At 54.0% G+C, this 11,256-nt stretch overlaps 1 protein-coding gene across 1 annotated transcript; it reads left to right on the top strand.

The window, feature by feature from the left end:
- The first annotated feature begins 5,006 nt into the window (after window positions 1-5,006).
- On the top strand, window positions 5,007-9,497 carry GPR108 (G protein-coupled receptor 108). Its single transcript, XM_054562129.1, has 10 exons — window positions 5,007-5,015; window positions 5,170-5,292; window positions 7,648-7,701; window positions 8,154-8,231; window positions 8,312-8,413; window positions 8,475-8,595; window positions 8,714-8,753; window positions 8,996-9,047; window positions 9,250-9,352; window positions 9,442-9,497. The coding sequence occupies exons 1-10, from the start codon at window positions 5,007-5,009 to the stop codon at window positions 9,495-9,497; spliced, it is 738 nt and encodes a 245-aa protein (XP_054418104.1).
- The last annotated feature ends 1,759 nt before the right edge of the window (window positions 9,498-11,256 follow it).

Raw genomic sequence — 11,256 nt, 5'->3', positions numbered from 1 at the left:
CCCGCCGCGGGGAGACTCAGCCTAAGGCGGTACGCCCGGCCCCGCCCCGCCCCGCCCAGGACCCGCCCACTCTCGTCTCTGCCACGCCTATTCAGGCTCTGCCACGCCCAACCCGCGCGGAGCTCCGGCACCGAGACCTAAAGGCTTGGCCCCCAAAGAGGCGGTCCCAAAAGACGCCCCGCCCCCTTAAAGTTACGTAGTCACCGGACAGTACTGGACAGACGCCTTAAAGGACCCCCATCCGTTTTTCAAATCCCCAGGCCCTTCTTGTCCTCCCGATCCCTGCCTCGTCCCGGACTGTTCTAACTTTCCTCTTTCCCTTCAACCATTCCTTAAAGAGTCAAGGCACTAAACCCCATACAAAGGTCCTTCCCCCACCCTTTCGCAGGGAGAATCTGAGGTCACTCAGCTCCTGCGGGCCGGCCCGGCTCCAGACATCTGTGCTCGTCGCACTAATGATCTAGTCCCTCCGGCCACAGGGCGGATAGGAGGACTTCGATCCTGCCCAGGACGCGCCTCCGCCAAGGCCGGGTCCATTAGCACCCCCACCGCATCCTGCCTTCCCTTCCCTAAAGTCTGCACCGGGAAACTGAGGACGGGCCGTCCTTGGGGCACCGGGCCCAGGCCTTTCCTCGGCTCTTGCCCAGTTCGCGCTTGCACCTGCCCATTTTTCAGCCTCATCCATCAAGGCCCAATGAGGTTTAATTGTCTGTACAGACTGGAATTCCGACTCCGCCCCTCCCTCCAGACACTCGAGCCTGGGGCTGGGAAGTCTTTTGGCTCTCTCATAAAAGTTTGTTCACACTTTGTTAATCCCTTTGAGGTACAGGGATGAAAGGGGAGAGATCCCAAGCAGCTCCCATCCTTATTCTCCCCCGCCTGTGGTGCTTTCCCTGTGGCTACAGAGGTGACAGACGCTCTGCTGGGGCTGGGAGCTCTGGCCCCAAGGACAAGTTAGGTTCTGAGCTCCCAGACTCCCCGTTCACATTCCAGGGAGCTCTGGAGGATAGCTCCGGGGAGCCCACACTGGAAGAGGTGGCTCTGCGGGGACTTGGCCCCACCTGCTGGTGGCTTTTGAAGTACAAAACCTTAAACTCCGAAGTGGGTTGTGCTCGAGTTTGGGGAGACTGGAGTCTGAACTCTTTTGTTCAGCCTGGGATTAGGGTCTCAACTCTGGTCTCAAACTCAGATCTGATTTGGAATTTATGTCAGGTTGGTACTGAAGTTGTGATGGGATCAGAGGGATTAAAGGCTTAGCAGAGGGGTCAGCAGCCCACTAAGGGGTCTAACACTCAAACTAGGGTCCAGTGGTCAGGCCTCAAATGGGGTCAGCGCTCAGTCCAGGTGGAAAACCCAACCACATATGAAGGCTCAGTGGAGGTCGAGGGTCAGAAGAGCATGGGGAATTAGGGTTTCAGGCTGAAGTTAGAGCTCAGCTCCTGGAAGGAGACTCAGCCTGCGGTCCGGGTTCAGCCCATAATTAAGACAAGCCTGGGATCTGGGGGTGGGCTTCTAGTTGCCTCACCCTGGGATAGGAGACTTCACCTAAGGCTGGGACCCAGCCTGGGGTCATAGGTCATCCTAGGGTCAAGATTTAGCCTCTGGCTAAGTTTAGGCTTCTGGGGTTGATCAAAAAGATTAAAACAGGACCGGTCTCTTAGCAGATGCTCGTGTTTACCAAAACCCTGAACTCTGGCTGGGAGCCACATCCCGAGAGTAGGAAAGTGGAAGCCGGTCTTTGGAAATCCTGGGAAAGGTAGTTTGCTTAAAGTTTTGTTGAGCTGTTTGTCCCTCTGCATTCTGGATACTGTAGTCCTGGGCCGGTCTATTAGTTAAGACTGGGTGGTCGGACATCAGGTCTATTACCATTGGTTGATGGATTGTTTATCAAAATTACATCCGGGACAATTCCAGTGATTGTTGAGGATGGAGGCGGAGTTCAGTAAGACCAGCACTCCCATTCCGAGCCAGTGCTGTCCATTTGGTTTCGTGAGGGGAAGGTTCGAGAGGAGGCAATCGTTGATTGGTTAGATGAGCTGGAAAAGCCGCAAGGTCGGCCCCCACCGTCAGGTGATTGGCTCCACGGTAGGCGGGCCTGGGAGCGTCCAAGGCGGTTTCAGGGGGGGCGGTGGCTCCTGAGGTGGCGCTAGAAGAAAGGGGACGCGGGCTGGAGTTCCACGGAGTAGGGGCAGAGGCTTTTTCTGCTGCTGCTGTGGGCGCACCCACCGGCTGGCGCTGACGATGAGTCCCACAGCGCGGCGGTCTGGGGCAGGGGTGGAGGGTGGGGAGCTTTTTCCCAGAGAAGCCTCTGTCTTGGAGTGGTCTCGTTCTATTTCCCCCGCTCCTCACGCGTGATGGAGCGGTCCAGCGCTCCAGTTTCCAGGGCGGGAGTGTTTTAGTCCCAAAAGCACCCTTCCGAATGGAGTTCCCTGGTCGACCACGCTGGGGTTGTCCCGCCCCGCGATGGGCACATCTTTATCTTCCGGGGACCACGCCCCCCAGACTCTTAGACCTCCAATATTGGGGACCCTAAGGACCCTTGCCGCCATCCAGGAGAGTCCCCGGGTGTTCTAGAATGGGGTCCTCTGAGCAGTCATTGGGATCTTGGGGGTTCAGTTAGGGATCTAAAAGTTGCCCGGGGGGTGAGGGCCAGACACCAGAATAAATAACTTTTCTTTCAGGATGGTACTCATCCGGTGAGGGGACTTCCAGGTGCCCCAGGCTTTCCTCCTGGACTCTCAGAACAGTGGCTGGAGGAACCGGAACCACTCTGCCCCTGCCTGAGATTGGTCTGGGGACACAGCCTCCAGAGAGGGCTTTGTAGCCTGTTCTATCATCCCTATGGAGCTGATGGAGCTGTCCTAAATATATAGGTGCCAGAGAGTGGCCCAGGCCCTTGGGGGATCCTTGTGCCAGAGCCCTCGGTCTGGGCTGGTGGGAAGAAGTGTGACCTGCCTCTGGTTCCTTGGTGTCCAGCAGGGGGAGAGGCGACGAGACATCCACGTGAACAGCTTCTCTACACCAACTGCTGTGGTGGGTGAACCTGAGCCGCCTGCGGCTGGGCGTTGAGGAGTTTCAAGAGGAGACTCCCACGGTGAGGGGCTTTAAGGGATTTGCTGGAGGAGGGTGAAGTGCACAAGCGTCCAAGCTCACCTACCCCCAGTTCTGGATTTACATCCTAGCTCTGCCTCTCACCTATATGATTTTGGATTAGTCCCTTGATCTCTCAGAGCTTCAATTTCCTCACCTAGAACATGGGAATAATAATATCTTACACAATATGTGTTAGGTACTGAGCTGCAGTTGGGCAGAGCGCATGGCAGTGAACACAACAACCCCAGTTTCCGCAGTCAAAATGAATAGCTGGCATTTATTAAATGCCCACTTGGTGCCACGTACCATGCAAAGTAATTTCCATGGGTCTCTTTCCTTGTAGCCACCTCTCAGGGATGCTGTGGAAATGTTCAACCTGTAAAGCCAATTTTACAGGTATTTACACAGGCTTGGAGGTTTGTGGCTTGTTCAGAGTCAGATCCTGCATGCAAATCCAGGTGTGCTGGATTCCACAGTCCAAAGCAGGAAACATTGTATTTGATTTTTTAAAATTATTTCTTTTTAGCCCTTGGTGGTGTGGCTCAGTGGATTGAGCGCCGGCCTGTGAGCCGAACGATTGGTGGTTCAATTCCCAGTGTTGGGCACATGCCTGGGTGGCAGGTCAAGTCCCCAGCAGGGGGCGCGCAAGATGCACCACACGTTGATGTTTCCCTCTCTGCCCCTCTCTAAAAATAAATAAATAAAATCTAAAAATATATATATTTTTTACATCCACATTTTAATTGGGGGAAAACAGGGCTGGGCTAGGTCCAGAGAACAAGAAAATGTCTCCCTGAGGAAGGGACATCCAAGTTGAGTGGCACAGGTTGGTTAGGCGTTAAAGGAAGAGAATTGGCAGGTATGGGCAAGATGGGTTGTTGGAAAACTCATTGAGTTAATGCGGGATCTAGCATGTAATAGATATTCAATAAGTTCAGGGTTACATTGAAAGAAGTAGTTTCTGGGGGTCCCTGCTGGTGTCCCTCACATTCTCCCCTTTCTGCCAGCCAGGGGGGGTTCAGTCTGACTGGAGTTCAGTCTGGCAGTGTTCATTCCTTCTCAGTGAAAAGAGTGGGTGGTGGAGAGGGAGTGAGGAAAGGCCAGGATGGTGGTGGATGGATCTGTCTTCTGCATCTAGAGCCCAAAGCCCCTGTTCTTCCCTGGGATGGGAGGGGAGGGCAAGAAGAGACTCTTCCTTTGCAGGGTGGGTAGGGAGGAGACAGGGTGAGACTGGGTCAGTGGGAGGTGGTAACCAAGGCACCCTCTTACCTACTTACCCAGACCCAGGACCCCAACACTGTCCTCTCCAGAAAAACAGTAGCAATCTGTTTCTCTTCCTCATCAACACCAAGGATCTGCAATGAGTTGGCGTACCCTAAAGATGCATCATTTGTGTTTTCCTAGGTGTGGTACTCACATGAACCGATCAGCTGATCAGGTGTATGAGAAGCCAGGTGAAAAGAACTTTGCTGCCCTTAGGAAGAAAGCCACACGCTGTCTAATTCTGCCTTCAAGTCTTCTGATTATGGCAAAGAGGAAGAGGGGTGGGATGCCCATGGAGTGTTGGGGTCTCAGGGCAAAAGATCCAGACAATGGCGTGAGAGTTCAAACAGTCGTTCATACTTGGTGAATGCACCCAGTGCACCAGGCAGCTCGTCCTCCAAGCTTTACGGGTGTTAACTCATCCACTCCTTACTCTGTAATTGTGCCCATTCTGAAGATGCAAAAACAGGTCTGAGAACTGGGACTTGGACCCAGGCACCCTGCCATGGTGCAATGGGACCTCACTATATAGAGATGTTGCCTCTATAAGGTACTACGGTAGAACGAGCCATCATCACAGGAAGTGCTGATATAACCTCTGGTGCAGGCAGTGCATTGATATGACAGCCATGTTGATAGGTGGTGGCCGAATGCCGGAAGTTTGCGACCACTGATTCAGCCCAACGCTGACCCCCAGAGAGAAGACCTAGAGGGCCCTAGGGGCCATTGAGTCCCTTTGCACAGGTGGCATGACTGACCTGAGCTTTTAGCCTCATGGCCTCATCTATCCCCTGCCCCCTACCCTCACTCCAGGGTGTAGGTGTAACAGTGTGGGAGCAGAAGCAGCCCTTCATCGCCCCCAGGATCCTCCCCAGTGTGCTCTCTGAATCAGGACTCCTGAAGCCAGACCACACGGCCACTGCCGAGGTGACAGTGGTGAGGCAGGCTGCCATGCCACAGGGAGGGAGCAGTTGCTTTGTGCATGCCCACGTTTTCTGCTGTCCTGCTGTCCATCATCTCTAAACTGATCCATTCATCCCCCGCAGGGACCACTACTGTGCTCAACAAGATCAAGTCAAAACCTGCTGTGTCACAGGAGACCAGCAGGTTCTACTGGGGTCACAAACGGCGCCAGGTGTTATCCAGTGGAGTCAGACTGGACCTCGGTACCTGAGTCCTGGCTAAAAAGAATTCAGAGCTAAGACACAAACTATAAGAGAAAGTTTATTTAGAAAGTCACAGAGGTAGGAGAAGTGAGCTATAGAAGAAATGGGCTCAGGAAACAAGTGATAGCAAAAGAAGGGCTGTTGGAGCTTAGGAGAGAGACGGAGCAAAGTACGCTCGAAAACATTCAAGCAGGCACACCAGGGAGTCAGAGCATGTGCTGGGCTCTTTGTCTTGAGGGTTTTAAAGGCAGGGATTTTAGGGGAGGTCTCGGGAGGATCTTAATAAAATATTTATCAGTTTTCCAAGTGTGTCCTTTCAGGGTCGTGGTCTCTACTGATCCGTTGGTGCCAGGGCAGGGGGTCATTAGTCAATGCAGCTGGTCCTGAGGCAGCCATGGTGTCTCTTGGTTTTGCTGCTTTTCTGGGCCTGCAGCTGAAACATATCTGAGGCCTAGATGTTACCCCTAGAGGTTGATGCTTCAGGGAGTGGTCATGCTGGGGCCCACACGGGAGTCACATGAGCCACTCTCCAACCCCTTGTTCCTTCTTCAAGGGGGTCTGCCACAGGACTAGTCATATGCCAGGGGAGGACCCCAACCGCATGACAGTGATATGAAGGGTCAAGGGGTGTAAATCACACAACCAGTGATGCGCTAGGGGAGCAAAGGTTACCCTGGGGATGAGGTCCCGTTCTCCAGTTTTCCCCGTTGCTACGCACCTGGGGCTTTCCGCCCTGGTGACCCTCTGCACCTGGCCCATGGTCCCTGCTCTGCTCATGGCTGTCTAACTGCCGCCCACAGTTTGGGGAAGCCAGAGCAGGAAAGAGACAGGCCTTGGGAGTGGGGGGGTTGGTGAATGGTGACCTGGGCCAGCTGATGTTCATCAGAGGTGCTCTCTCTCCCCTCAGGGCCTCTGTGGAAAGGACAAGGAGCTGTGGGGGTCTGGGCCATCGCAACAATTCCTACAACTACAGCATGAGTGTCTGTGAGCGCCCGCAGCCCCCTCATCACCCCCAGCTGTCCCCTCCGTCCACCCCACTACCCAGTTCCACATGGTGATTGGCTTGCGGGGCCAAAGAAAACCATGATAGCCTCAATTTCCACAAATGCTACAGCCTGATCCTGGGATAGGAGTGGCCATTTGACATCACAGTTGGTGGGAGGGCAGCAGTTTCACGGAGCCCTAACTACAGTTTAGGGATACCGTGCTGAGTTTAGTTTGGTCCGGTCCTCCTGGCAGCTGTGGTATGAAATGAAAGCTGATGTACCCATTTGGGAGGTGGGAAGACTGAGGCACAGAGGGGGAGTCAGCCAGCTAGAGAGTGGGAGAGCTGGAGACCCTGGAGACTCCCACACATAGTTCTGCAATGCCACTAGCATGACCTGCCCCCAACTACCCTCTTCCTAGGTAATGATCCAGGAGAAGAACACTGAGGGCTTCCTGTCAGTGGTGGAAATTCCCCTTTCAAGCTCTCTGTGGTCTTGTCTGCCTGCTTCCTGGCTGCTCGTGTCCTCTGGGTATCTTTCTTCTGCAAGAACACCTAATGTGCTAGACCCATGGAGTCCCCCACTTCTCTTCACCACTCCCTTGAGGGGGGTACCCCGTCCTGCAGATTCCCCGAGCCGCTGTGGATGAAGAAATAAGTTGTTCCAGACACTCTTGGTCTGCCAGGAAAAAGGAGTGGCAATTCCCTCTAGTGGGGAATGCCCTGAGCCCTTCTCTTAAAGTGTCTTTTATTGAGAACAAAATGTGTGCAGGGGTAAACAGGATGCATGCAAAGTCTATCATTCTACACCAGAAAGGCTATAGATAATAAATTGAAGAAATACAGAGATTTGTCTTATATCAAGGTCTGTCAGACAAGTTGGCACCAGATACTCATTAAGGCACAGTTTTGGAGGCTCAGGAATTATTTCCTTATAGTGAAGTTAAACACCTGGTTTTTCCTTATCAGGGCAGTGCAAAGCAGAGCAAGCTTCAGTAAACACAACGTATTCTTTCTCGGGGTATAGTTCACAATACCACACAAAGTGGTCCCCAACACTCCCTCCCATTCCTGCCCCTGACTGATGCCTCCATATCCCTTTCTGTCCCTTGACCCCCTGCCAGGTACAACACCTCCTAGATCCACTGGCTCATGCGGGCTTTCACCAAGAGTATCTTGCTCCTTTTCCACAGTGTCAGAGCCTGGGCATGGATCCGGGGGCTGTCTGGGGTTCCTGGGTCTAGCAAGCAGTTAAACAGTCCACTCCTCAAACCTCTGCAGACCTTGGGCTTGGAAGTTCCATGTGCCATCTGTGTGTCCATCCATTTTATCACCATTGCCAGCTGTCTTTCCACTTCATCTATCTACCTGTCCTGTCCAGCTGTGACTGTCTACCGGCCGATTGTCTTACTGTTCATCCATCTATGATCTTTCCTCCGTTGTTGTGGCCATGGCTGCCCATCCCTCAGCCCAGCCATCTGCTGGACTATGACTGTCCATTTCTGAGTCCACTCACCCTCTTTATCATAACCATCAGTTCAGTTGACTTTCTAGCCGCCCATCTGACAATGACCGTTCATGTCCCTAAACCACCATCATCCACCCATAACCACCGCCCACCTGTCTGTCCATCTGTCTACCTCCAGATCAACTATTACTTCATCGACAGCCAGGGCCGCCCCGTCGATGACCTCACTGTCATGCAGTACATCACACACAGCAGAGTGACCTCTGCCGGGAAGGTTGGTGGGGAGGGCTGGGTGCCCCATCTCACCACTCGCCCTCCCCGACCTCTAGGCTGAAGGGTGCCCTCTGCATCACCATTGCATGGATCAGTTCCAGCTCGTCCTTTGTTAAGTGTGTTCCATTTGACAACGAGATCTTTGGGGTCACGATCCCAATACAGGTGCTTCTGGAGCCCCATGCAGGCAGCAGGCAGGCCGGCCCACTCCACCCCTGCCCCACAGGTCCTGGCCGGCATGGCCTGCATCATCGTCGAGCCTGGCGAGGAGGACGTCAGCGACTACGGGCTTCTCTTTCTGGTGGGTCGTATCAGTTGCAATGCCATCCTCTTTCCTGTGGTCTGGTGAGGACTCTGCCCCCGCCCTCCTGGAGGCCCAGACCGCCACCCCCACCCCCCCGCCGCCCCGTGAAGATGCGTGGAGGCAGCACTGACTGTTCCCTGGGTCCCCCACGCCTTCCCAGGCCCATCGGCACCTTCAGGGAGTATTTGGTACCAACGGGAAGGATGAAGCCCTGCTCCCTGGGACCCGCTGTGCTCCAGGCCCTTCGTGCTACCCCCTGGATGTCCCTTCCCTCCCCTCTGACTGACCCCCCCTGCTTCTCTACCCACCTCACTGTCTCCTGGACATTCCCCTCTGGACTTTCTGCCACATGTCCTCCTGTGCCCAGCCCGCCTCCACCTCTCCCCCCTTGGTCCTGCCCCTAGCCCCCGTCCCCTGACTCCAGCTCCCTGTGCCTACGCCTCAGTGGCAGTGGACCTGGCCAAAATGACGCTGTTTCGGCATTACTGTGTCATGGTAGGAACCTCATTTCCACTTGTGAGGGAAGTTTTGAGGGGGAGGACAGCCAGCCCCTTGGCACACCCTCCCTAGCCCCTCCTGCAGTGTATCTGAGCTCCACCACTTAGCTCTCTGCTCTCTCTCCGTGGGCCCCGCTCCATGCATCTCTAATGGACCCTCTGATCTTACCAGGCCCCATGCTCACCCATGTCCCTTGCAAGTCACCTGTTATATCTACTTCACACAGATCATTACCACCCTACTGCAGGTGGCCATGCCCTTCCAGTGGCAGTCGCTGTCCCAGGTGAGAACAGATGCCTCAGGTAGGGTGGCAAAGGAGGCCAACAATGGAGGTGGGGGAGATGGGTGTGTGCCTAACACTCCTGCTTGCCTCCCCCACCCTGTCCCCCAGATTTTGCTCACCACAGGTGCAAGTTCCAACAGGCAGGACACAATCCCCCTCAGTAAGTGTAAGCCCCGGCCTAGAGTGGACAGGACTCTAGTGGGTGGGGCCAGAGGCTCTGGGGTTGGATTGGGTGGAAGGAGGGCGGGCGGGGCTCGGCAACTCTTGGGCCAGCTGGCGGTTCTGGGAGTGGAGTAGAGTGAGACTTAGACAGTTCTGGGGGCGGTGCCAGAAGGTTCAGAGGTTGAATTTGATGAGGACTATGAGGGCGGCGCCTGGCACCCCTCAGCTCCAGGACTACCTTGCTGTCTGCCTCTAGAATATTCCATTCAGCCCTCCGGGAAGGCCTGCCCAAAGTCAACTAAACAGCCCGTGGGTAGGAGCTGTTGTGATCATCCATCATCCCCCGATCTCGGAGCACGCTCTTTCACCTTCCCCCTTCCTCCTCCGCTCACACACATTCTTCACTCCAGCTTCTCTCCCAAAGTGCGGGGTTGAGTAGGAGGAGGTTCTGTGTGCATAAGGCGCCCAGCTCCCTCAGGTGCCGATCCCAAAGCCCATTCAGAAGAAGACAGAGAGCCCCCTCTTCCCTGAAGTACAGAGCAGCCCTGTCCTCACATGGTACCACCCCTTGCTTGCAGCCACACGGTAATGACCAGTCTGGCCCTGGCCAGGTGACTCAGTTGGTTGGAGTCTTGTTCCATACACCAAAGGTTTGCAGGTTCTATCCCCCATCAGGGCGCATACTTAGGTTGGAGGTTCATCCCCAGTCAGGGTTTGACACGGAAGCGACCAATAGATGTTTTTCTAAAAATCAATAAACATATCCTCAGGTAAGGATTAAAAAAAAAAAAAGCCCTAGCTGGTGTGGCTCGGTGGACTGAGCACCGACCTGCAAACCAAAGGGTCTCTGGTTCAATTCCCAGTCAGGGCACATGCCTGGGTTGCAGGCCAGGTCCCCAGCAGGGGGTGTGCAAAATGCAACCACGCTTTGATGTTTCTTTCTCTCTCTTCCCCTCTCTAAAAAATAAATAAAATCTTTTTAAAAAATAAAAAAATAATCAATCTGTTTTTGCTCCCCTGGTTTCTTGCCTTTCTGGGGGTTGAGGTCTGGCACGGGTTGCGTTTACAGTTTAGAAGCCTGTATTCCCTGGAGCGGGGCTGTTGCAGTATCCATTGCTTTACACAGACAATAACAATGAATTGAGCAACTTCTGTGTGTGAACCCTATGTCGAGCACTGAGGACAGAGCAGTGACCAAGACCCACCCTGTCCCATCATTCAAGGGGTTCACAGCCCCTGAGGGTAGGGAGGTTGGGAGAGGGACATGTCACCAGACAGTTTAATCACAAGGCCCTGACTCGGCCTGGGAAGTCAGGAAAGGTGAATGGAGAAGTGCCGGGAAGGATGCAGGTCCAGATGAGGGAACAGCATGTGCGAAGGCTGGAGGGGAGGAAGAGTGGTGACTGAAAGACCCACAAGCGGCTCAGGGGACAAGTATAAGTAGTAGCTCTCCTTGGAGCTTAACTCATTACAAAGCTTTTGAGGCACAGAAAGACTGTGTAACTTGGCCAAGGTCATACAGCTAAGGAGTAGATAGGAGACTCAGGACTCAAAAGGTCAGTGACCATACCTTTATCTTGCGTTTATTTGCTGCGAGGCACTGGATAAGGGGCTTAATCTCTTGTTTCCTCACATGTAAAATGGGGGTCATTGAATGTCACATGGGAGTGTCTTTCTAGCTCAGTGCAGTGCCAAGCAACATAGCCTGGCCTTTCATGGACTGCCCAAACCTTGGGGAGTGAACTCAGGTTAGAGACAGAC

Source organism: Pteronotus mesoamericanus, unplaced genomic scaffold (genome assembly GCF_021234165.1).
Source record: "Pteronotus mesoamericanus isolate MK-2021 breed Mesoamerican mustached bat unplaced genomic scaffold, CSHL_Meso_final scaffold_636, whole genome shotgun sequence".
In the NCBI taxonomy this organism is placed as follows: Eukaryota; Metazoa; Chordata; class Mammalia; order Chiroptera; family Mormoopidae; genus Pteronotus; species Pteronotus mesoamericanus.
This window is presented reverse-complemented; position numbering and strand designations above follow the sequence as displayed.

Bases quoted from the DNA above. Each gene is read 5' to 3' on its own strand.
- GPR108 (XM_054562129.1), top strand. The intron at 8,414-8,474 runs GTGCTTCTGGAG...CCTGCCCCACAG, and splicing joins GGGTCACGATCCCAATACAG to GTCCTGGCCGGCATGGCCTG. The intron at 9,048-9,249 runs GTAGGAACCTCA...TGTCCCTTGCAA, and splicing joins TTCGGCATTACTGTGTCATG to GTCACCTGTTATATCTACTT.